This window comes from Schistocerca cancellata, chromosome 5, assembly GCF_023864275.1.
Source record: "Schistocerca cancellata isolate TAMUIC-IGC-003103 chromosome 5, iqSchCanc2.1, whole genome shotgun sequence".
Classification (NCBI taxonomy): Eukaryota; Metazoa; Arthropoda; class Insecta; order Orthoptera; family Acrididae; genus Schistocerca; species Schistocerca cancellata.
In genome coordinates this window covers 229,673,925-229,701,204 of record NC_064630.1, presented here as the reverse complement: position 1 = coordinate 229,701,204, position 27,280 = coordinate 229,673,925, and the positions used below count along the sequence as shown (strand labels likewise).

Sequence of the window (27,280 nt, the reverse complement as noted above, 5' to 3'; positions counted from 1 at the left end):
AAAATAAAATTAGTTTTGACTTTATACATGGAAGACTCTATAGAGCTGTTTCTTCTATGCACACTCTAAAGTCCCTTCTCAGGGATAGAGTCTAGGGAAAAGTACAACAAAATATACATGCTCTATGGTTGTGGGGTTTACCGTCACACTTTATTTGAACAAGATGATACTTCTCATTGACCAGTTTTAGTTAAGTACATGGATTGTCCTAAGATCCTTAAGACTAAAGTCTGTCTGTAAAGCTTTGGCAGCCAGACGTGTGTGTGTGTGTGGGGGGGGGGGGGGGGGGGGGGGGGCGCTTTTGTTTCTGATGAAGGCCTGTGAAATTGAGAATTGCCAGGATCAGGGAAATGACATGGAAGGACTAGGCCCCTTTATCATTTATCCCTGAACAACTTTTTTTTTAAAGAAAGCAACAGGTCCTTTTTGAAAAACAGGTAGGAAATTGACGTTAATTTGTGGTTACAAAAATGAAGGAATTGAAAATGTTGAATGAGACAGCATCAAATTACAAAAATAATAACAAATAAACAAATTAAAGAAATTAGACCTTAACAATATTGGCCTTTTTAAAAATTTTAAGGTAACAGTTTTAAATAAACCAACCAAACAAATAATTAAAACAGCTCTAGATAAATATCTTCAAGGAATTAGGCAGATCCCCAAAAGATTTACATCAAAAAACTTACAATAAAACTTAGAACAAGGATACAATGTGTATTAAACATTAAAGGGGAAACTTTTTGTGCAAAGCCAGTTAATCAAAGGTCTCTTGGCTAATGACAAAATTTCATTTAGAGTGCAAGTCTGATAACATAAGGTAATCAGCTTGAGCACTGACAACCGGGATGTGCAACTGCAAACAAACGGCAAACCATGCTAGGATATGCTAGTCGTGCACACAGCCACATGGAAGACAGGCCCATGCTGCAAGAAGCCACCAACACAGAACACTCTCCCAGCAACTCAGTAAATGCTGTTAACAAACAAGAAAGATAAGTGTCTAACTAGGTTATGCTACAAGTCAAGTCATTGTTTAACTTTGATTGCACCTATTGGAAATGTTATGCAAGTTGATATACCCTAGGAAATATGCTTGGCTAACAGAGAACTGCAGAAAGGGAGCTGTAATTTTTTCAAGGACTCAATAAACAACACTAGGGTCTAACTATCAGCTGGAGCTCACAACATGGATAATAGTGATATCCGAGAGCCCACTGGCTTTCAAAACATAGTCAAAACAAATATTAAAACATAGAAACAGCTGATTCTCTTGCATAAAAATTTAACAAACACATAAAAAAACTAGATAAGGCATAGGCTCTGATATAGCTGTTTGGCAACTGGGCACATTACATAACTATGGCAAATTTTTTTGAGAGGGAGTGCTGACCAGCAGATTAAGACAAGTTACTTCAAAATCACACAGAGCACACAGGGAAATTACACTATTCCTAAAATCACAAAGCTGGGTAATAAGGTGTGCAAGATGACTCAAAGAACTTACACACAAAGATCTGTTCGAATAGCTTGCAGATCAAGAAATCAGTACACAGAGCTGAACAATTAGACCTGTGCCTTCAGCCCAGTACTGGCTTAGAAGAGTGAATGGCAACCCGGATGTTGCACCAATCCACACTGCATGTGCATTGCTCCAAACACTGCTGCTGCCTCCAGACCCACACGGTGTGAAAATGCCTGTCAACTGTCTGCACTGCACTCTTCGGAGGTCTCTCGCCTAGACGTGTCTCCAGCGATCGCTTTTGAAGACTAGGTGAGGCAATAGGGAGTAATCTGTGCCCCCTGGTGAGACACCAGTTAAAAGCTATCGACAGTGAAATGAGCCTCCACAGCTCAGCCTATTTAAGCCAAATGCTTTGTTTGACAGTCCTTCTGTTTCAACTACTGCAACCCAACATCTCCTGTTTATGGTGAGTAGCAACTATCCTTTTCATAATATTGTCATTATTCCATCCTGGCTTTTCTATAATTAGAATAAAGCTTAACCAAATTAGCCTATACACGAAACATATCTATAATTCAATCACATTACAAAACTTAGTCATATGAAATACCTCAGTGTAAAAATAAACAAATTATTACTACTTGCTGAACCGTATCTTAATAAACACTTGGATTAAGTATTAGCTGCCTCTGGTCATGATAGAGGAGCAACTTCCTTAGTTTCCTTATTTGTTCTACTAAGCATCTGTCGTCACTCTTTCATTATAACGAAAAACCTGGTAATAACTAGCAGGTAACGGCCTCTTTGGCTAAATACTAGAGAAACCTTGTAATATTATCATATTTTGCACTTGTTTTGTATTACAAACTCATTGCCAACTAACAACCCCATTTCCTTAACTATTGTCAGTAAAAACTTACAAAAGATATTAAAAAAAGCCTTCTGTAGAACTTAAAAGAAACCAGTATAGAACTTTAAAAAATGAGTTTGTGTAACACTTGCTGATCGCATTTCTCCAGTGTACCTCTTCATCTGCTAAACACTCTACATTCCCTTGGAGAAAGCCCTTCTTTGCCTTACTTCAGCTTCAACAATTCTGTTTGTACATTCTTCCTTTTTGTCAGAACTGTTTCCATGTACTCTTCTAGCTTTATTTTCCAATGCCCTGTATGGCCAATCACCTTTTTGTTTCTTTAGTGTGCAGTAGCAACCACCACAGCTTACTGTTGGTACCTGGTAATGTCTAGTCTCCCTTTGGGAATCTCCACTTCCTTACGAGTTTTATTAAGAATATCCAGTTGTTCCAAATAACTTAAAATTTTACTCTCTCTGTCCACTCCTCCACAATAATTTTCTCCCATTCATAGGTTGGCATCCTACTGATTAATACTCTCATTAGAGGCTCTCACTTATTGGTTAAGGTAAGAAATTGGCCCTTGCCAAGTTCCATTCAAAATACGCATGGGGCTTACCCCATTTCAAGCTGTATGAGCTTGGATCCAGTAATTCTATGGTTAGTTTCTACTGGTCTTCTTCAGACCCCTATTTCTCTTGGAATTGCTTCCCAAAATCTTTCTAATTCTGGAATGCCTTTGCATTAATGACTCCCCAGTAACCAGTTCCACATTTAGATACCTGTCACAAATTTTATTTCCCCCCTGCGGGTTCGGGGGTTAGAATAGGCCCGCGGTATTCCTGCCTGTCGTAAGAGGCGACTAAAAGGAGTCTCACATGTTTTGGCCTTATGTGATGGTCCCCTCTCGGGTTTGACCTCCATCTTTCTAAATTATTCCGAAGAGCGAGCCAATTGGGGAAGGGCGCCTTACATGGTGCACTGTATCCGTCGTGCAATTAGACCTTTAGCCGGCTTTCACGTCGTTGCAATGGTATCCCGCTCGTTTTCGATCTTTAGGGCGGGGATACGTCCCTGGGTGCGATTACCACGCTGCCCTCTGCAGTGTTTCTTTTAACTGCGACGACGACCTTGGACAGTTTTGCACCTAAGATCCAGCACGGTAGCCAGTCCGTTGTGGTGGGGCCGCCATGTACCCTCTTGGTTGTAGCCCCCTGACAACACAGGGATCGCTCTACTGATGCCTGCGCCGTTAACTCCCCACGTATGCCAAGGAGTAGATGCCTATCCTCCTGGGGTATCAGGACTCCCGGCAACGGCCATCCTGCCAGGTGGCCTTTGCTGTGGCTGGGTGGCGCCCGTGGGGAGGGCCCTTGGTCGGAGTAGGTGGCATCAGGGCGGATGACCCGCAATGAAGCGTGGTACATCATCTCTCGCTGGCGGCCAGCCGCCAGCAGTCTCTAAGCGTTCTCGGGCTCAATTTAATGCTCAGAAGTACGATCCGAAAACGTTCCCCTCCCTGGCCACGCCGTGGGAAGAGCGTAAGTCCCAGGATGGAGGTAACAGTTATTCGCCCCGATTCTTAGTTTGCACGAGAGCTGATGGGGAGTCTTTTCTCTCCACAAAGCCTCAGTTCTTCGTCGAGCATTTAGAGGACAAGTTTGGGGAGGTGGAGGGCTTGTCTAAAATGCGCTCTGGCTCAGTACTGATACAAACGGCATCCTCCGCCCAGTCACGCAGGTTACTTACTTGTGACAAGTTGGGGGATGTTAACGTTACTATTACTCCACATAAGAGTTTAAATATGGTCCAGGGTGTTATTTTCCATAGGGACCTCCTTTTGCAGTCTGATGACGAGCTGTGCGCCAACTTAGAACGTAGAGGTGTTCATTTCGTCCGGCGCGTTCATTGGGGTCCGCTGCACTTCCAGCCTCACATGTCGAGATTGCGGACGCCCATCTCATCTCGATACTCCATGTGCCCCGCCTCCCATCTGCGTCAACTGCGGGGAGCACCATTCACCTTGCTCGCCAGACTGCAGAATATTCCAGAAAGAGCGCAAAATCATGGAATATAAGACCCTGGACCGACTGACTTATACTGAGGCCAAACGGAAATACGACCGATTACATCCAGTGCGAATGACAACTTCCTACGCCGCTGCTACAACACCTGTGCTAGCCCCATCAGTTTCGCGCCTTCCGGCCGGATCGACGAGTGGTACAACTCCTCCTGCCCCCTTGCCAGTGGGGGGCTCTACCCACCAGGTTGCTCCTGTTCCACCTCCCTCAGGAGCAACACCATCCCCCCCATCGGGGACGTCGGTCCCCGCTTCTAAGCCGGAGAAGTGTCTAACTTCTTCGGCTTCTCACGCTCGCAAGGGGTCCCTTGGGTCCCTCCCTTCCCAGGTTTCCACCGGCGGGAAGGCTGACGATCGACAGTGGCGTAAGTGCCCACAATCTGCAGGTCGAAGGGCTTCCCGATCCTCCTCAGTCCCGGAGACTGAATCGGTGAAGCCCTCCCAGCCAGTTAAACCCAAGGAGCAACGTGAGAAATCAAAGAAGAGCAGCTCTAAGCCCAAGGAACGCGCGGTGGTAGCCACCCCATCGCTACCTTCTAGCTTTGCGTCTGAGGACGAGGTGGAGATTCTGGCGTCCGCTGAGGACCTCGATCTCGCCGGTCCCTCAGACGCCGTGAATAGCAATAGCACTAGCACGGGTGCTCAATCGGAGGCAGCAGGTGACCCAGCGGCGTAATCTGCCGTCCCAGTCCCGGCACGCCTTTCTCAGCCATGGACAAAACCATCCTCCAGTGGAACTGCAGCGGTTTCTTCCACCATCTAGCTGAGCTCCGCCAACTTACCAGCCTTCACCCTTTCCTCTGCATTGCTCTGCAGGAAACTTGGTTTCCAGCAATGCGCACCCCCGCCCTCCGTGGCTATCGGGGTTATTATAAGAACCGAGCAGCTTATGAAAGGGTGTCTGGTGGCGTCTGCATCTATGTCCTTAACTCTCTTCACAGCGAGTCTGTCCCTCTACAAACAGCTTTAGAGGCTGTCGCTGTTAGGGTGTGGACGCCGCAGGCTCTTACCGTCTGCAGTCTTTACCTTCCACCGGAGGGTGATGTCGCGCAGCATGTCCTGGCTGCGCTGATAGCCCAATTGCCGCCACCTTTCTTATTACTGGGCGATTTTAACGCCCATAACCCTCTGTGGGGTGGGTCAGTGGCAACAGGTCGAGGCGCCACCGTTGAGCATTTATTGTCACAGCTCGATCTCTCGATTTTGAATGATGGTGCCTCCACACACTTCAGTGTGGCGCATGGCACCTACTCCGCCATTGACCTTTCAATCTGTAGCCCTAGCCTCTTACCATCTGTCCACTGGAGTGTGCATGACGACCTGTGTGGTAGTGACCACTTTCCGATTTTTCTGTCACTACCACAGCGTCACTCTTCTGGGCGCCCTAGCAGATGGGCTATGAATAAGGCTGACTGGGACTTGTTCTCCTCCACTGCCACTATTGAGCCTCTCTCAACTGATGCCATTGATGCGGTGGTTACATCGGTCACCGCCGGCATCGTCACTGCCGCCGAGTCTGCCATTCCCCGTTCTTCTGGGTCCCCTCGGCGGAGGGATGTGCCTTGGTGGTCGCCTGAGATCGCTGAAGCGATTAAAGATCGCCGGCGGGCGCTCCAGCGTCACAAGCGACATCCCTCCATGGACCACCTTATCGCCTTCAAACGGCTGCGTGCGCGGGCCCGCCTCCTTATCCGCCAAGGCAAGAAGGAGTGCTGGGAGCGGTATGTGTCCACCATTGGACTCCATGTCACTTCATCGCAGATCTGGGCCAAGATTCGACGGGTCTTCGGCTATCGGACCCCTGCCAGCGTCCCTGCGCTCTCACTGAATGGAGCAGTTTGTACTGACTCCGACGTCATTGCAAACCGCTTAGCAGAGCATTTTGCTATGAGTTCCGCTTCTGCGAATTACCCCCAGGCCTTCCGCTCCATTAAAGAGCGGGTGGAACGTCGGAGCCTTTCTTTTCGCACCAACGCTTCTGAACCCTACAACGCTCCATTCAGTGAGTGGGAATTTCAGAGTGCCCTTGCCGCCTGCCCTGATACCACTCCCGGGCCAGACCGCATCCACTGTCAGATGCTGAAACACCTTTCAGTGGACTGCAAGCGACGCCTCCTCGACCTTTACAACCGTCTCTGGGTCGAGGGTGAGTTTCCGTCGCAATGGCGGGAAAGTATTGTCATCCCCATTTTGAAACCTGGAAAGAACCCTCTGGAGGTGGACAGCTACCGTCCCATTAGTCTCACCAACGTTCTTTGCAAGTTGCTTGAACGGATGGTGAGCCGGCACTTAAATTGGGTGCTGGAGTCTCGGGGCCTTCTGGCTCCGTCTCAGGGTGGGTTCCGTAAAGGCCGCTCCGCCACCGACAATCTGGTGAGCCTTGAGTCGGCCATCCGTACAGCCTTTGCCCGCCGTCAGCACCTGGTCGCTGTCTTTTTCGACATGCGGAAGGCGTACGATACGACATGGTGTCATCACATCCTTTCTACGCTTCATGGATGGGGTCTTCGGGGCCCTCTGCTGATCTTTATCAGAAATTTTCTGTCGTATCGTACCTTCCGCGTGCAAGTCGCGGCCTCGTATAGTTCCTCCCTCGTCCAGGAGAACGGGGTACCCCAGGGCTCTGTCCTCAGTGTCTGCCTGTTTTTAATTGCAATAAACGGTCTCGCTGCGGCAGTAGGAAATTCTGTCTCCGCTTCCCTGTATGCTGACGACTTCTGTCTTTACTATAGTTCTATTAGCATTGTAGCAGCTGAACGTCAGCTACAGGGCGCAATCCGCAAGGCGCAGTCTTGGGCTGTAGCGCGTGGTTTTCAGTTTTCGGCTGCCAAGACCCGCGTTATGCATTTCTGCCGGCGCCGAACGGTCCATCCTGAGCCGCGGCTTTATCTTGCCGACGAACTTCTTGCTGTGGTGGAGACCCACAGGTTTTTGGGTGTCCTTTTTGATGCCCGGTTGACTTGGCTGCCTCATATCCGGCAGCTTAAACAAGCGTGTTGGCGGCATCTCAACGCCCTGCGTTGTTTGAGCCACACCCGCTGGGGCGCCAACCGATCTACCCTGTTGCGGCTCTACCAGGCGTTAATCCAGTCTCGCCTGGATTATGGGTGCCTAGCTTATGGCTCAGCATCCCCATCTGCGTTGCGGGTGCTGGACCCAATTCTCCACAGCGGGATACGCCTTGCCACTGGTGCTTTCCGCACCAGCCCTGTGGACAGCGTCCTAGTGGAGGCAGGTGTACCTCCACTGCGGTTCCGACGCCAACGTTTGCTGGCCGCTTATGCTGCCCACGTTTTTAGCTTGCCCGGGCATCCAAATTATTGTGTCCTGTTCCCGCAGTCAGTCGTCCATCTGCCAGACCGTCGGCCCCGGTCGGGTTGTCCGATCGCCGTACGCATCAAGGAGCTTCTCTGCGGGCTTGGGTTTTTCCCAGTTCCACCTCCTTTCCGGGCGCCTCTGCGTACGCCCCCGTGGTGTGTTCCTCGCCCTTGCCTTCGGCTCGACTTGGCACAGGGCTCGAAGGACTCGGTCCCTCCAGAGGCCTTCCGCCGCCGCTTTTATTCCATCCTGGCCACGTATCAGGGCTCTGGAATTGTTTACACCGACGGTTCGATGGTTGCTGGTCGTGTCGGGTATGCGCTAACTCTAGGGGACCATTCCGAACAACGGTCCTTGGCGGCTGGCTGCAGCGTTTACACTGCTGAGCTAGTCGCCATCTTTCGTGCCCTAGAGTATATCCGCTCCTGCTCAGGTGAGTCCTTCATTATCTGTAGCGATTCCCTGAGCGGTTTACGAGCTCTCGACCAGTGTTTTCCTCGTTCTCGTCTGGTGATGGCTATCCATGAGTCCCTGCATACTCTTGCGCGTTGCGGCCGCTCTGTGGTCTTTGTGTGGACCCCCGGTCATGTCGGTATCCCGGGCAATGAACATGTTGACCGCCTGGCGAAAGAGGCCACGAGTAAACAGTCTCTGGACATTGGCCTCCCAGAGACTGATTTGCGGGCAGTCCTCCGCCGAAAAGTTTTTGCGCTTTGGGACGCTGAATGGCGCAATCAGATCATGCCCAATAAACTCCGTGCCATCAAGGAGACGACGACTGTGTGGCGGTCATCCCTGCGAGCCAACCGCAGGGACTCTGTCGTCCTTTGTCGGCTCCGCATTGGCCACTCCCACCTGACACACAGTTATTTACTGCGCCGGGAGGACCCTCCTGCATGTCGCTGCGGGGCGGCTTTGACAGTGGCCCACATTTTATTGGCCTGCCCCCTTTTAGCTGTGGTCAGGCAGACATTTGCGCTGCCTGATACGCTCCCTGCCCTCTTATGTGATGACCCTGGTATGTCTGACTTAGTTTTCCGTTTTATTCGGGCAGGGGTTTTTATTATTTACTCTGAGTGTTTGTTCTGTTCTTTTGTGTTGATTCTGGCCATTGGCCTACGATTTTACGCTGAGTTTTTAATGTGTTCTCGGTGGTTGGCTTTTCCTTTTTATCTCTATGGTCGGCCAACCACTGTCACACTCTGTGTGATTTTAATTTGTTCCGTCTGATCTCTGTAGGAGTATTTCTTGTCCTGTGTCGTCTGACGTCTTTCCTGTTCGTTTTTTATTGTCTTTGGGTGGTTTTACTTTTTTTTTTTTGGAAAAAGGGACCGATGACCGTCGCAGTCTGGTCCCTTTAATCCCCCCCAAACCAACCAACCAACCAACAAATTTTATTTTCCTTTTATCACTTCGTGTTGATGGAAAAGCAACTTTGAATGTTAGTAAAAAGATTACACTGCATATTTCTTCGTCATGCTTGAAACATGGAAAGTTATTGGATAAGTTATTTACAATTTCCAGATTAAATTCGTCCACCAACCATTAACATCCTATTGTCATTGTTGGTGAGGGCATGGTACTTCCTTACAATTCTCATCTGTTTTCAGATTCCTCAAATTTCTCCTTAAAATCAGTAGTGAGAGTCCTACAAACTCTAGCCACACACTCTTACTATGTAGTAATCCCTCTAGTACTTGAAATGTCTGTGTAATTGACAATCTCTGCCCTGTGCTTAGTAATTTTACTTAACCTGCTTTTTTTGTCAGATATTGTGTACAAAATCTATAGGTACTGTTCCCATTTCCCTAGCCAGATTTTATTGGAATGTTTCTTTAAATTCAGTAAAGTTACTATTAATGTTCACATGTTTCCTTAAAATTTTGAATTCCTGTCTGATTTCATGTAACAAAGTTCCTTCATCCAAGAAACCCTCTTCCTGTAATTTTCTTTGTGCATTTACATTGGGTAACATTTCCTGCTCAGCTTCCATGGCAGTCTGCAGTACCTGCAAATAGTTGTTACATTTCTCTTTCAAGCATCTGTAACTTTTAATCAGTTCTTCTAGTTAGTTATAAATTGTATAATTGTTCTTTAATTATGTTACCATATTTACCCAATTTACCCAATTTTTATAAAATTTGGCATTCAAAAATACAGGGTCATCTTACATTAACAGATGGAGCTTTGGCTTTTGAGGTCATGTGCAGATTTATCTTGAAGAATTCAGAATTGCAGGGACGGGCAAACAATACTCGCATTTGATCAGTCTCAGATTTCCCAATATGCCAAAGTGCTTGATACAGTATTCACATTGCTTGAACAATCATACGGCATTTGACTTGGGCAGTGCCAGTCCAAGGGAGAAGTGAGAAACTATCAACTAAAACAGTCTATTGCTCTACTTAAAATTTGACAATTTTGTGAAAAAAGGGAGTAAATGGCATTAAATTCTATCGTCTTACAAACCCTAGTTGTATTTCAACAGGTTTGCAATAGAAAGTCTCCTACATGTATGGAGACTGTATACAAACATTAATGCTGCTTTTTAACATTCAAGAGCGAAAACTTTGTTCTTAAAAAAATCATTACTTGATTCTGAACCCAGATCAATATTTTATTTGATTCTGAGGAACTGTAACGATTTACTAAGTGGATTGCAAGTGAGAAATTCGGTCGCTGTTCATGCGTTAGAATACGAACATTGCCAGCTGTTATCATCTTTAGAATATGATAGTGACATTCAGGTGAAACAAGAAGGAAAATTAATTCAGAATGAAATGTCTAAGAAACAAAATAAATTGTATTAATTTGACTGTCATTTTTCTTGCAAGAATAAATTACAGCAATAAGATCTGTCATGGAGATAGTACCAAGAGGCCACAGTGAATCATAGGACAAGCAAAAATTCAAGAATTGGATGTAGTTGTGTGATCTTTTATTTATGTATTAATAGCTGTTGTTACATATTACTTGCACCCTAGAAGATATTTCAGTCTGTGTTTTGCATATGCTCAAGCACATCACTAAAGGAAAGTTGGAGGAGAACAGTCATACCAGCTGGGCTGAGAACTACACTGAAGTGCCAAAGAAACTAGTATAGGCATTCATAGGCATTTGTATTCAAATATAGAGATACATAAACAGGCAGAAGCAGTGCTGCAGTCAACAATCCCTATGTAAGACAAGTGCCTTGTGCAATTTTTAGATTGGTTACTCTGCTGCGATGCAGGTTATCAAGATGTGAGTGAGTCTGAATGTGATGTTATGGTCGGCACACGAGCGATGGGACCCAGCAACTTCGGGGTAGCAATGAAGTGAGGATTTTCCCATATGGCCATTTCATGTGTGTAATGTGAATATCAGGAATCCGGTAAAACATCAAAACTCCGATATCGCTGCAGCTGGAAAAAATTCTCCAAGTACAGGACCGACAACAACTGAAGAGAATCGTTTAGTGTGACTGAAGTGCAGCCCTTCTGCGAATTGCTGCAGGTTTCAATGCTAGGCCCTCAATAAGTGTCAGCGTGGGAACCATTCAATGAAACATCATCGATAACAGATTTTGGAGCCAAAGGCCTACTCGTGTACCCCAGATGACTGCATGAGACAAAGCTTCGTTGTTCACCTGGGCCCATCGATACCGACATTAGACTGTTGATGACTGGAAACATGTTTGCTGGTCAGACGAGTCTCTTTTCATATTGTATTGAGCAGATGGATGTGTACGGGTATAGTGACAATATCATGAATCCATGGACCCTGCATGCAGCAGTGGACTGTTAAAGCTGGTGGAGACTCTGTAACGGTGCGAGGCATGTTCAGTTTGAGTGATGTGGGACCCCTGATATGTCTAGATACATCTCTTACAGGTAACATAAACGTAAGCATCCTCTCTGATCACCTGCATCCTCTCGTGTCCATTGTGCCTTTTGACGGACTTGCGCAATTGCAGCAGGATAGTGTGACACCCCACATACCCATAATTGCTACGGTGGCTCCAGGAACACACTTCTGAGATCAAACATTTCTGCTGGCCACCTAACTCCCTAGATATGAACATTGTTGAGCATATTGAGATGCCCACTCATACTCTTACGGATTTATGGACAGCCCTGCAGGATTCGTGGTATCGGTTCCCTCCAGCACTATTTCAGATATTAGTCGAGACCCCGCCAAGTTGTGTTGTGGCACTTCTATGATATTAGGAAAGTGTACCAGTTTCTTCGACTCTTCGGTGTAGGATGGAGTGCAGGGAGAGTGTAACAGAGCAGTTGAATTTTTTCCATGTGTTGTGTTCTCCCCCCCCCCCCTGCCCTGCCCCCCCCCCCCCCCCACACACACACACACACACACACACACAAAATATTTTTGCAAATATTTTCAGTCTGGTTGTTAATATAGAATGTGCACAGGATCTAAAAATATCAAATATTGACACAGGCTTTCCGAAATTAACTTTACTATCTATTGCACTTCTTTGGCTATCAGAAGTGAGTTTACTTGAAAACTGTACTAATTACAGTCACCAACAATTTTAGATTTCAAAGTCATAGTTAATATGTAAACATAATATAATTACTGACTTTCTGATAGAATACATCAAAAAGATTAATATTGCCATATAGCTAATGATGAAAAAGTGTTAGTGAGGTATCTTCATTCATCATATGCCTGACTTCAGAGATCACATATCCATTCAGTTCACAGGCCCGCTTATAGAGGCCACCTGGGTAGGCCTCCTGGCATGCTCTGGTGAGTCGCCAAAGAAACACTTATCATTTAAGAGATTGCAAATGAGCACTCGGCCTATTCTGTAATTGTATTACTGTTGTCCAATCAATGTGTTAAGTGCTATGCACAACCTGTACTTCATTGTAGCTTACAAGTTGCTCTATAAAGTACTATGTTCCATAAATCGTGTTTGTTCTTGCTGTAGCATACTTGGCGACAAGTGAGGGGCATGTTTCTCCATGTGTTAGTGTCAGTGTTAAGTCACCCAAAAAATGTCTCAGTGGAAAAAATTGTCAAACGTGTCATTGCCCAGCAGCAAGTTTTCATGGAACAACAGCAGGCTCTCACCATCACTCTCAATCAAGTGTGTTTTTGCAGCAGATTACTCTTCCTGGCAATGCAACCATCACCCTTTCCTGCATGTGATGACACTCCTATGAGACACGGTTATGCCGTCATCTCAGAGTTTTTCACAAGGGCCATGCAAACATATGTAGGGCTTTCTTTCTTTTCTGGCTTTCGCTGCACATTCATCAATTGTTGTGCCAACTTGCGCATTTGCAAGAACTAGCCAGCTTATCATTTGATGGAATGTGCAAGCTTCTCTCGACTTATTACTGTTACAGAACGAACGTTGTTGCAATGCGTGTAGAATTTTACTGTTGTCAGAAACACCCAAACCCATCTTACAAAGCCTGGGCTGCAGAATTACAGGGTTTGAGCTGCCATTGTAAATTTGTCACCAGTACCCATTATGAAACCTACCCTGATCACTGTGAGAATCTGATGCTTATGGAAGTGCTGAATAAAGCACAGTCCTTCAAAGCATCACGCCGCAGGTCATCAGATTGTTGTGTGGGGTAAGTAATTGGAAGTTGCTCAGTCGACTCGTTATGCACACTGCAAGTGTGTCCAGGATGCTGGGGAAGCCACTGCAGCAGTAAGACCTCCAACTCAGTGTTGCGTGGGGGCAGCATCGGTTATGGCTACAGCAGCAACAGGCTGTGTCACAGCAGCAGCTGCATACCCCCTTCCATATTGCCCATACCGCTTCACTCAACGCAAGCATTCGCTTGCCCTAGGCATTGGGCTATTTGCAACATATGTCAAAAGAAAGGCCACATTGCATCGATGTGTAACTCCTCTTCAAACATGGTGAGCATAGTAGTACTGATAGGCAGAAACTGTTTCTCTGCAATCACTGAACTAATTGTTTATTGACTTGCGTGTGTTTAATAAACTGCTAAAAATGCAAGTGGACATAGGAGCAGCAGTAACTTTAGTAAACACACAAACATATATAGACTTTGGGGGGGGGGGGGGGTTCACGGAAGTTGGTTAGCTACACTACACAGGTCTCTCCGCTTCTGTCTTACAAATCTGTTGTTCACCCTCTCTCCTTCCTTGTCGTGGATCATTCCCATACCACAAACCTGTCAGAATTAGATGTGTTTGATGCTTTCGGTTTCTCCATTTGCCGATGAGGTAAATCTGATGTCAGATGAAGTTCCATATCAGGAACTGGAGTGCCTCTGCTCGGAGTTTTCGTCTCTGGTGGTTTTTTAGGCGCGGCAGGTGTCTTGTCACATTGTGAGGCTCTGTCAAGGTCGAATTAGACAGCCTTATGTCCTCGGTGTCATTCAGCGTATTTCTTCCAGTGAATGGGCGACACTACTGGTCATCCTTAAGTAGCCAACAGATAAGCTTCGCCCCTGCACCGACTTCATCGTTGCGATTAATGCACAGTCTGTGGTAGGTACTTACACTTTGGCCCGCTCTGATGAGTTGCTCACAAAATTATCAGGCGGCCTCTACTTTTCCAAGACTGATTTGCCAGAAATGTACCTGCAGCGTCTCATTGGATGAGGGCATTAGACGCCTTCTCTTTGTCAGTACAACTTTCGGCCTATACCAATATCAACACTTGCCTTTTGGTGTCACTAGCATGTCTGCAATTTTCCAACAGTTTTTTGAATGGCTGACAGTCATTGTGCCCAACTGCATCTATTACCTCAATGATATCGTTGTTTTGGGTTCTTCCACCGAAGACCACCTTAGAAATCTCTGCTCGTTGTTTTTTGTTTTGCAGTCTGCGGGTCTCAAGCGCGATCTTGCCAAATCTCAATTTTTCAGCCATGAGTTGAGAACCTGGGTCTTGAGATTACTCACACAGGAGTCAAGCCATTGTCAGCATGTTGCTGCGATTGCGGCTTTGCTGCAGCCAGCCTCTGTTAGGAACTGCAAGTGTTATGAGGTAAAGCTGGATATAACTTATGTTTTTACCGGACGCATTCACTGTTACTCGGCCCCTGCATATGCTTTTGTGTAAAAATGTGCCTTTTTTCTGGTCCCAAGCTGACTGAGTGTTCACCTTGCTTACATCTGAGCTTCAGTCTGCCCCATGTCTGGCCAGCCTGGTCAGCTTCTTGTGTTGGCTACAGATGCATCTCAGCACGGTCTTTGCGCAGTGTTGGCACACAAATAAGCAGACAGGTGGGTATGAACAACCCATTGTTTAAGCCTCTAAGACCTTAATTCCCACTCAGCAGCAGTATTCCCATATTGAACATACGCTTTAGCGATTATGTTCGCTCTCAAGAAATTTCAAGTCTTCTTGTGTGGTACCAGGTTGCATTTAATCACAAACTGTTGGTTGCTCTTCGTAACCCTTCAACTTCCATGCCAGAGAAGGCAGCAGCATATCATTTACAGCAGTAGGCTCTCTTCCTCTTCTGTTATCATTGTCAGATCCATTATCGGCCTATGGTGCAACACGCAAATGCTGATGCCTAATCTCGCCTTCCAGTCAGGCCGGGCCTGGCATTCAATCAGAATGAGTTGCTTTGTTTCTGTTCAAATACTGAGAACCAGAATGTGGTCAGGGACCAATGACCGTCGCAGTCTGGTCCCTTTAACCCCCATAAACCAACCAACCAGAATGCAGTCAATGGTTTTCCCATCACTCGTGCCACGATAGCGTCGGCTGTCATTGAGGATTCTGTACTTCATCAGGTCCTCTTTCATGCAGTACTGTTGGCTGGAAAAGCTCCCAGGCCATGCATCAGGTCCCTTGCATAATTGCTTTTTACTTCAGCACTGCCTTTGTGTGTTTGACTGGGTTCTTTTGTTAGCTACGGAGGACACTGTTTCCAGGTTGTCATTCCTGCTTCCTTGTGCTGTAAGTTACTGAGACTTCTCCACATTGTTCATTAGCATACCTCTCATTCCAAAGCTTTGTCGTGCCGGCGAGTGTATTGGCCAGGTATAGATGGGGGCATTAGGCAACTTATAACCACTTGCACTCAGTGTTCAACAACAGGCAGCACCGGAAGTGCGTATTTTCCCCCTGGCCGATGCTGCAACACCCATGGGAGCATCTGCATGTTGATTTTGATGGGCCCTTCCTACATCAGTATTGGCTTGTAGTGGAGCCTATTCCAAGTTTCTCTACATGGCACATTGTCCATCCACATCCTGGGTGGCCACTATTTTGGTCCAGTCTTAAGATGTTTGCATGGCCACTGAACAGAAGACAAAAGGGAAAGGAAGTTAACTAAAAATACACAAGAAATCAAGAAAGTAATGTTCTGGAAATAATAGCCTAAAGAAGAATGCCTAGAACCATTTTGTATAGGGAAGACGATATTCACAGCAGCAGTGGGTGCTGAGAACTACCTTGCATCCATTCCTTCATTGTATTTGTCTACATTTTGCAGTTATCAATAGCCACAGTTGTTGCCTAGTGACTATTACTCGTGCTGCAGTTGCTGGGTCCCACTGCTACCCACTATCATTAAAAGAGTGAACACAGTTTTTCATTCTGCAGTAACGAACTTAAGCATTCAGCACTGCTACTGCAGCCGTAGATGAAGATGAAGAGTAGCTGCAAAATATTATAAGGGTGAAGGAGGTCAAACTGAAGCATTGGTGTGTGAGCTTCTGAAAGGAATAATGAGAATAAACAAAACCGACTATTCATTTGGTAAAAGATAATATGTAATGTAACAAGGAAAATGGCCAGTAATGAAATCAATGAAAGGAAAAATTGATAGTTGATTTAACCCTGTTGTAAAAACAACAGCAGCAGCAGTTTTTATGCCTAATCAATGCCATAACCTTGAGTATATTGCGCCATAGCTGCCTTGTATTCCATTGTTGATGTTTTCTTGACACTGTTACAATGGCATCAGTTCGTTTTTGTTAGCTTTCTCAGTTTATTTTCTGAATTGTAAGCAACAATGTGTCGAATGTTGTAAAAAGTACAATGCGCGTCTGCTGGTGTGACGGTTGCGAGCTTTGTTCCAGCAGTCAGTGTCCAGAGGAAAGTGTACTAAAAAGTTGACTGTACTTATTTGTTGTTTTTTTATGCAAATTAAACGTTATTTTGGTTACACGGACATCTGAATGTATTTATCCATTTCATTTCTTTGACATGTTGTTCCAATTCAAATGGTGTATCAGACGAATAAATTTGCAAAATGCTCGAAGAAGGTGGTGATAAAGTTGATCCATACTCTTCAGACTTGGAGGAAGTAAAGTAAATTTGAGTGATGAAAACACTGAGTAATACCATGGCAGTGAATCTGAACTTGAATGTGAGTATGGTGATCATCCCGAAGATACAGCAGATGTAAGAGAGCTCTTTATTGAAAACACAAAGTTTCATATTTATGTGAAAGCAAGTGTGCAAATTCTATCAATCCAAAGAGAAAGGTGATGGTTATAACTGATGAAGTTAGTACTTTTTTAAAATAATTGACCTTGATTTTATTGATGAAATCGTAAACTACACAAATACCTAAATAAATAAACAGCGAGACACACATCCATTCTCATGCAAAAGAGGTAATGAAGTGACAAAATGATGACTGTGTTCAGGATTTTTCCCCAAGAAGAAGAAGAAAATGTCAATGTTGTCATGCTAATGTATGTGAATTCTGGGTAGCAGACGGAACAGGAATGAAACTACTTAGGACTGCAATGAGTTACAGTAGGTAACTGTTTTTTCTAAGCTGTATGCTGTTTGTTGATATAGAAATGAGGAATGTCAGGAGAAAAAGTGATGATGATCTGGATTTGCCAGATAAAACCTGCAAAAAAAGAAGGTAACCTCATAAAAACTGGTAAGCTGGCTGCAATTTGTACAGTATTGAATCCTTTGCTGCTAACTGTCAATGTGTTTACAGCTTGGTGAATTCACCACGATAGCTGAAATGCTTCACCCCTATGGGGACAGCTGTAAATGGATTCAGCAAATACCCAGCAAACCAGCTAAATATGGGACAAAAATGATCACTCTGTGTGATGCAAAAACATTTTATTGCACTAATCTGGAGGTTTATCGGCATACCACCAAAGAACAATATCGGGTATCTAATGCTCCCGAGGACATAGTGAAAAGATATATGGTGCCTATAGAAAATTCTAACAACCACCTTACACATGACAATTGGTACACAGGCTGCATCCTTTCTGAATATTTGCTGCTGGAGACTATCACTTGCATTGGTACAATAGCGAAGAACAGATGTAAAACTCTTCCAGAATTTCTCCCAAACAAAACAAAAGAAATTGGAAGTGCAATGTTTGGATTTCAGTAGGATAAGACCTTAGTTTCATATATTGCTTGTAAAAACTATGCTATCATACTTTTGTCTGATGTGCATGACATGTCGTCAGTGGATGAAGAAACACACAAACCTGAAATCATAATTGAGTACAACATGACAGAAGGTGGAGTTAACGTTGTATATAAGATGTACCATCTTATTACATGTTTTATAGCTGCACTACATTTTGTTCTACATATTTTCTGGTGATATTACTGTCTGTGAATTTACTCTTGCACAAATCAGTTAAGTGATGACATGATTGGACAATCTTGATTCACTTCTGAATACAATGGTGCTGCCGCTGCGCTGTTTTTTAATAATGTGGCTTATTATTGTGCAGAACACACTAACAAAATATTATGGCAAAATTTACATTATGCTCTTATGTCATCACTTTGAATTCTTTCTAGCCAGCTTGCAAATTTCCTATTGTGTAGCAACTTTGCATGAGATTTCTGTGTATACTGTCCCTTTACTTTACACATGTTTAGCACTAAAACAACAGCAACTGATATAAGAAACACCACATTACCATTGGCACTACAGATATGCACTGTGCATGCAATTGCAGATTTATTAATACTAGAGCGCATAACAAAACGAAAACGGGTGCATAACAATACGGTCACAAAACAACACGGAAACGAAGACATAATACCGTGTGTTATAAATGTTCAGGTGATATAAATTCAAGAGCTACTAGACACAATAGTACTGTTTGCTGTACGTAGAATGGATCAAGAGATTTTAAAAAATTATTTTACCATAAACCAACCAAATTTTTTTAAAGTCCACCATAATTCACACCAGCCAGTAGATGCAAAATCTGTACTCGAGACAGGTACTCAAAATCACCAAATTTAGTGAGAAAAATCAGTAACTTCACAATACTGATCCAGAGTCCAGTCAACAGCCATCCACACCACACCAGCCGAAAGATTAACGAACTCATCCTAATAAAAAGTCACAAACTCCACTAATTGTGTTTGTATGAATTTCATTAAGTACATACAAAATAATCAGAAAGATGTACCTGCTGAACGTCGGGTCGACAACAAGTCACCGGCATTGTTTCCAGGTAATACTGGTTCATTTTCTCTCTATCCTTTCTTTCTTCCTTTTCAGTAAAAAAACAAACAAAGATCTTGTCTACATTTCGATGTAATTTTTTTGAAAATCTGACAAATACAAACAAAAGCACACTTTGCTTACAATTAAAAACCACTTGAACAGCATATTCTATTGTCTGATTCGACAAACCATCCAACAATGCCCTGTGTGTACAGTAGCACCGCGCGCACACTCACAAACTGCACACTTCTATTGGGCAGGTGGTGTGTGTGTGTGTGTGTGTGTGTGTGTGTGTGTGTGTGTGTGTGTGTGTGTGTGTGTGTGTAGGTACGTTCCGAATGGGTGGCGTGCAATTCAAAAAATAGTCACATAAGCACCTTCTTAGAGAAAAATTTGAAATCATACTACACCTACTTTAAGTGGATTATGTAGCAAGTGATGAAAATTGTACTATAGTTAGTATAGTACTAGTACAGTAGGATAATATCAAGTTTAATTTGAGATTTGTTATGGGTGGACCCAGATGCTTTGTTGGGGGCGGGAGGGGGGGTGCGAACTTGAGCCTCTTAGCCCCCCTCCCCCTGAATCCACTACTGAATTGAAGGGTTGTGTTTTTTGTGCTAATCAGTGTAATTCTATCGACATTTGTAGACTGTGACCATATTTTATTAGTTATAACATGCTGATTAAATCTGAAGAAATTGGAGAAAGTAGGCATCAGATCCCAAGAGATTCAAAGCGATTACTAGGCAATGGTTGGCTGCAACAGTGAAAATAAAAACAATAGAAGACAAGTGGGTACCTTCGAGAGACGAAATATTTAAGGCCACAGAGGATCAAAATGCAGTGAATGAAACAGGCAAAACATAATATAGACATCTGGCAAATGAGATTGGTAGAATGCTCAAAACAGCAAAGCAGGGATAGCTGGAGGAGAAATGTAAAGCTGAAGAAGTATGCATGACTATGGGAAATATAGATGCTACCTATAGAAAAATTAACAGAACTTTTGAAGAAATGAAAAGCTTGGTTAGCAAGCCAGCACTCAGTAAAAAGGTGGAAGTTGAAAGGTGGAAGGAATATATCGAATGTTTATAAATGAAAACAAATGTGGAGATATTATGGAAAGGGAAGAGGAAGTAGATGATGAGATGGGAGATACGATATTGTGAGATAAAATTCACTGATCAGTGAAAAAGCTTAGTTGAAACAAGACACCTACAGTAGACTACATTCCCTCTGAGTTACTGCAGCAATATAGCTGATAGCAGAAGTATTAATATGTGTTAGTGGTAGAATATGCCATGTAAAAAAATTCCAACACATTCCATCCATTTTAAGAACTAATCACATACTTTGTAAGTGCTGTAGATTTGATGACTTGACACAAGCTACACTTCATTCATAGACACACGAAGTTTTATCTCTGATCAGGAGTATATTATTGTGTCATGTGGTTTTAAATCCATCACTGGCATAGCCTGGGGCTGGTGGTATAGTTATCAACCAAAATATCAGAAGAAGAAACAACGCAGTTCCAAAAACCATACCAAAATGGTAATGGGATATTTCACCTGGTATGCGAAGTACGAAATCGGCAAAATCCCCTGAGACTTCTAAAAGAATCTAGTAGTTTCAGTTGCAATTAAGGCAACTGCTGCCAGGTGTGAATATTACTAACTTATCAGGTTAATATTTCTTGGTTGGAAAATACCAACACAAATCCGTTACAGAACAACGGAAAAAGTGCTAGGAATAAACCTTGGGAAATATCACGTGGGGTTCCAGAGAAATGTATTGTCAGTATTACCTCGTGTATTCTTACAACTTATACTAAAAGATAGACAGAAGAAAGGCAAGCATATGTTCATAGCATTTGTAGATACAGAGAAAGTGTTTCACAGTGTGGACAAGAAGGTAGGAGGGATAAAATACAAGGAGCAAAAACTTACCTACAACTTTGGCGGAAACCAGATTATAATTCTGTGGATCAGGAGACATGGAGGGGGAGGTAGTAACAGAGAAGAGTACGAGAGAGAGAATTGTAACTTACCTGCACACTGATAGACCTATCAAGAAAACCAAGGAGAAAAGTGGGAACAAAATTAAAATTCAAGGACAAGAAATCAAAACTTTGCTATACGTGAAAAAATTGCAATATCATCAGGAAACTTCAAATGGCTTGGAAGAGACATTGGATGGAATTGGTAAGATTTTGAAAATGGTTCATAAAATGAACATAAAGTGAAGTAAAAAAAAAAAAAAAAAAGAGAGTGGGAGGGAATGGAATGTTATAGAATTAAATCAGATGATGCTGAGGGAATTAGATTAAGAAGTGAGGTACTGAAAGTAATAGATGAGTTTTGCTATTTGTGCAGTGATATAGCTGATAGCAGAGGTATTAATATGTGTTAATAGTTATTTACTGGAGATATTTGTTTGGACTGTAGCACTTAATTAAAATGACATCTGGTCAGTAATCAGTACAGTCAAGAAGAAAATAGCCATTAAAATGTGGTTTTACAGAAGATTGAAGATTAGCTGAGTAGATCAGAAAAATAAGAGGAGATCCTAAATCATATTGGGAGATGAGAAATTTATGGCATAAGTTACTAAAACCAGGTATCAGTTAATAGGACATACCCTGAGGCATCAAGGAAATATCAGTTTGGTTATTTGGTTTTGGGATGTGGTAAATTATAGAGAAAAGTACAAGGCTCAACTACAGTAAATGGATTCAAATGAATGTAGATCATAATAAAGCATACATGAAAATATTTGCAGGTGAATGTGCCTGACAATGTGTTTGGTGTCTGAAATGTCACAGGATGGTGGAAGGAGAGACAATGGGTGAAGGGTGTGGAGACCCAAGGTTTGAGGCCAGGATTATTACGGGAGTGGACAATGTGTTGTAAGGATAACTCCCACCTTTGTAGTTCAGAGAAGCTGGTTGTGGAGGGAAGTATCCAGATGGCTCGGGTTGTGAAACGACCATTGAAACTGAGCATGTTATGCTGAGCTGCATGTTGTGCTACTGGGTGGTCAACTTTGTTCTTGACAACAGTTTGGCAGTAGCAATTCATCCCAGTGGACAGCTGGTTGGTTGTCATACCATCACAAAAGGCTGTGCAGTATTTGCAGCAGAGTTGGTGTATGACATGGCTGCTTTTTTTCACAGGTGGCACAGCCTCTGATGGGTTAGGATAAGCCTAGCCTTTGACGGGATTGGAGAAGGTGGTGCTGGGTTGGTGGATTGGGCAAGCCTTGCATCTTGGTCCATCACAGGGATATGATCCCTGTGACAAGGGGCTGGGTGTGGCAGTGGCATAAGGATGGAATAAGATGATGTGTAGTTTGGGAGGATGAGAGAACACCACTTTAGGAGGGGTGGGAACGATCTTTAGTAGGATGTCTCCATTTCAGGGCAGGATGAGGGCTAATCAAAGCCCTGATAAAGGATATGGGTCAGTTATTCCCATCCAGGGTGATATTTGGTGACGAAGGGGGTGCTCCTTTGAAGCCATTCATTGGGGTGGTTGGGGGATTGGGGGTGTTGGAAGATATAGGAAGGGCAATTTGTTTGTGGACTTCATCTGGGGCTCTGCCTTTCTATGAAAACCTTTGTGAGGCTTTCTGCATGCTGGGCAAGGGAGTTATCATCGCAGGTACATCATCCACAGGTTGGTAGCCTGTGTGGAAGGGATTTTTTGGTGTTGACAGGATGGCAGCTGTTCGTGGTTAGCAGGTTCAAAATGGTCAAAGGTGTGGACAGACCCATCAGTGAGTTCGAGGTAAACATCCAGGAAAATGGCACATTGAGTAGAGGAGGACCAGACCAAGCGGATGGGAGAAAAGGAGTTGATTTTGTGAGGGAATGTAGATGGGGCACATAGGCCGTGGGTCAGATCATGATATCACCAGTGAACATGAACCAGACGAAGGGTTACGAGTTTCGGGAGGCTAGGAAGGTTTCCTCCAAACGGCCCAGTAATAGGTTGGTGCGGGAGGGTGCAATGTGGGTGCCCATGGCCGTGTCACAGATTTGTTTGTAAACTTCCCTTCAAATAAAAGTAGTTTCGAGTCAGGATGTAGTTGGTAAAGTAAATGAGGTGGTGGGTTTGAAGTCTGAAGGACATTGGGAGAGGTAAGGTTCAATAGTGACAAGCTGTGTAGGGAGGTGACATCAACAGTGACAAGAAGGGATCTGGGATCTAAAGGTGTGGGGATGACAGAAAGTCGGTGAAAGAAGTTGTTAGTATCTTTGATGTGGGAGGCTAGGTTTTGGGCAGTTGTTTGGAGGTGTTGGTCAACAACAACACATTATTTCCAGTTTCCTAACCTAACCCCTACCCCAGTGGACCCCTTGTCCACTTTTTTTCACCAGGTCAGAAACATATTCCTTTCTGTGGCTGAAACCCAGCCCCACTTTCTGTTCCTTAAATACCATAGAATGCCCTGCACAGCCTAACCATAAAATTCCCCTTACAATGATTCCACCCCTCCATTCACAGCGCACTTCACCTCTCCACATTTTGCCAGTCCCTATCCCTCACGAACCTGGTACTTCAAAAACATCTTTCCATGGCACAGACATCCCTGAACTACCTTGGTTAACTCTGCAAGATATTGTTATTGTGAAATCCTCATCACATACACATCATCTGTGAAACAGAACCCTTTCACTCCCATCACTTGGAGGAGCATTCCAGACAGCCCCTCCGTAAACTATCCAACCTCTTAACATCCTACTTCTGCCTTCGGGAACACTATCCATCAGCACTCATTCATCTCACATTGAACCCCCTTGTCAAGCCCTCATAGCACCCAGGCCCTGCCTAGCTGACCAAGTTACCACATCCTCCAAACTTCCCTCCCATTGCCCCACAAAATCCTGAAATCGAGGAAACCCAAAACATCTTCACTAACCTCTACACTAAATGCCCCAGTTCCACAGAACTGACAGTCCCATCCAGTGGCCTAAGTTTCAGCTCTACCCCCAAATTTAACACTGTTGGACTTCTCAAAGACTTGCTCTCTTTCTCTCGATTCCTACAGTGGAAACACTTCTTTGCCACCAATCACTACAACCAAAACCAACCTAATCCCAACACTGAACCTTGCCTCTCCGAGTTCATACCACTACTGTACTGTGACTCCCCTCCCTTTCCCAGATAACCATCCCCTAGTCAGCTTCCAGAAATTCCCTACCCCCGTCCTGGCTTCACCATCCTTCCCCAGGTCTCTTCGTAAGTGCACTAACCGTTTGGCAGCAGAAGGTGGGGTGACCATGCACAACCTGAAAACTAATCCAGTCCTAATCATCCTTCCTGCAGACAAAAGCTCGACCACTGTTGTGATGAGTCGCACAAGCTGTGCCAGGGTGATCCCATCCTGGCAGTCCAAAAAACCTCCAATTCCTACTGAAATTGATAGGCCTTCCACTCTTGTTGACCAACATCTCCAACCAATTGCACAAAATCTCTCCTGCCACATCAAACATTGCCTCCCAAAATTCCCAGTCAATAGTTTGGTTCAGGTTAATTGATGATATTGTCATGATCTGGACTCACGGTCAAGGCAGCTTATCCACAGTCCTTCACATTTCAACATATTGCCGGCTGCGGTGGTCTAGCGGTTCTGGCGCTGCAGTCCGGAACCGCGGGACTGCTACGGTCGCAGGTTCGAATCCTGCCTCGGGCATGGGTGTGTGTGATGTCCTTAGGTTAGTTAGGTTTAAGTAGTTCTAAGTTCTAGGGGACTTATGACCTAAGATGTTGAGTCCCATAGTGCTCAGAGCCATTCAACAGATTTCCTCCCAACTGCTTCACCTTGTCCTCCTCTACCCGATTCCTAAATGTTGACCTCCACCTCTCTGATGGTTCCAAACAGATTTCCCATGCCATATCCTCACACATGCCTATTCTTCCAGCCACCCCCAACAAAGGAGAGCCTCTATGTCACCAAATATTACCCTGGACTGGAATTACTGAATCATTTCCTTTGCCAGGGCCTTAGTTGTCCCTCATCCTTTACTGAAATGGACGTCCTACCCAAAATCCTTCCTGCACCTCCTAAAGTGGTGGTCCATCATACACCCAATCCCCACAGTATCCTAGTCCATTCCTATGCCACTCCCAGCCTCTTGCCACAGGGATATGATCCCGATGGCAGACCAAGGTAAAACACCTGCCCAATCCACCCACACAGTCCACCTTCTACTTAAGTCCTGTCACAGGTTTATCATACCGCTTAGAGGTTGGGCCACCTGTGAAAGCAGCCGTGTCATACATCAACTGTGATGCAAACACTGCAAAGCCTTTCATGATGGTATGACTACCAATCAGCTGTCCACCAGGATGAATGGCCACTGCCAAACTGTTGTCAAGAACAAAGTTGACCAAATGGTGGCACAGCATGCAGCGGAGTACAACAAGCAGAATTTCAATGGCTGCTTCACAGCCCACACCATCTGGATCCTTTACTCCAACACCAGCTTCTCTGAACTATGCAGGTAGGAGGTATTCTTATAACACATTTTCCACTCTCGTAATTGTTCTGGCCCCAATGTCAGGTAACATGCTTCCATTCTGGAAACATCCCCCAGCCTGTGGCTAAGCCATGTCTCTGCAATATCCTTTCTTCCAGGAGTGCTAGGTTTGCAGAAGAGCTTCTGTGAAGTTTGGAAGGTAAGAGACGAGGTACTGGCAGAAGTAAAACTGTGAGGATGGATCGTGAGTCGTGCTTTGGTAGCTCATGTGGTAGAGCACTTGCCTGCGAAAGGCAAAGTTCTGAAGTTCGAGTCTCGATCCGGCACACAGTTTTAATCTACCAGGAAGTTTTGAGATAATGAAGTTATTGCATACCATTTGAAGAGTGATTACAGACATGCTATCACCATACACAATATGTGTAAGTTTCATTTATTCAGAAAAATCAGTGGAAATCTCCTTAACTTCAAACAGTTTGATTAATGACATTGTCCGTGTCATCAAATTATTATATTGATATCTATTTTGGATTCATAACTTCTAAATAAAGTTTAATTAGCTTGTTTTTTCATAGATTGAAGTAAACAACCATTCTGTTTCTGTGTGGTGAAACACCTTCCCACTTAATATCAGACAGGCAGGGTCTACCAGCGATAGCTCTCTCAGTGAATGACAGAAGAAATAAGGGGCAGATGTAAATAGCTATCTTCTTTTCTGTAGATATTTCAGAGCCCAGCTAAACCTCCCTTTGTCCCAAAATTTTTTGAAAGTAAAGGTGCTGTTCCAACAAGGGCAACAGTGCTACTGTTATATGAAGACATCATACTATCTTGCGATGTATGTTTGTTCCCCAAACTGTGTTGGGTTCTTGTTTTTGTATTCTGTTATGATTGCAGATGGAATAGAGCAAAATTCTGTATATACATTTGTGTATATTGTAATATAATTTTAATTAGTGTGTGAACTCCTGATTTTTGTGCGGTTGTGTACTTATTTGTATAAAGTTGGTAGCATATTCTTCAGTAAACCCAAACCAAACGAAAATAAGTAAATCTTTTGTATAAAGAACTTACAATTTCAGTATTCACCCCAGAAAGTTATCCCCTTTCAAAAAATCATTATTCAAAAACTGCTGGAAAAATGTGCAACATTTATATATTGTTTGTTTTTGGAAGACTAATAATATCGTTTCATTTTCAGGAAGAGCGAGAATTTAAAAAACATCGCAAGTGAAATTAACATGATGAAAACTATTATACAGGCCCTTATATATTTATCACCAGAGTCGCGAGAGAAGAAAGAAGTTCTTGAAATACTTGAGTTTACAAGAAAACCTCTGAACCTTGTAACATATAGCACAGAAATTTAAATTGTGGAAGACTTCATTAACACTATTTAAATCTGTTTTATTTGCTAAGTAGGGAGGCCTGTATCATAAAGAGTTTTGCTTCACTGAGACCAGCAGTCTTCTGTGGATGCCGTCTCAACTTCAGCATTGACATCAACGATTCCTTCACACATGGCAACGGATGGTTAACTGTTGCTGTAGTACGAGGTGGATCTGGAGTCCCAAATGTATCTGGCCTGGAGAGCTTCGTGGACCGTGATGTTATTGCATTCCAAAAAAAAATATCCCAACCTAACCTCAAGTGGGCTACG

The 27,280-nt window shown here is 44.0% G+C and overlaps 1 protein-coding gene across 3 annotated transcripts in view; it reads left to right on the top strand.

The window, feature by feature from the left end:
* The window catches only part of LOC126187663 (uncharacterized), a 112,763-nt gene extending 85,690 nt beyond the window's left edge, over positions 1–27,073 (top strand). For all 3 annotated transcript variants that reach the window (XM_049928883.1, XM_049928884.1, XM_049928882.1), the window contains exon 5: positions 26,822–27,073. In XM_049928883.1, coding sequence (XP_049784840.1) covers positions 26,822–26,990 — 169 coding nt within the window. In that variant the 3' untranslated portion in view covers positions 26,991–27,073. The remainder of the gene's footprint in view (positions 1–26,821) is intronic.
* Positions 27,074–27,280: the final 207 nt, after the last annotated feature.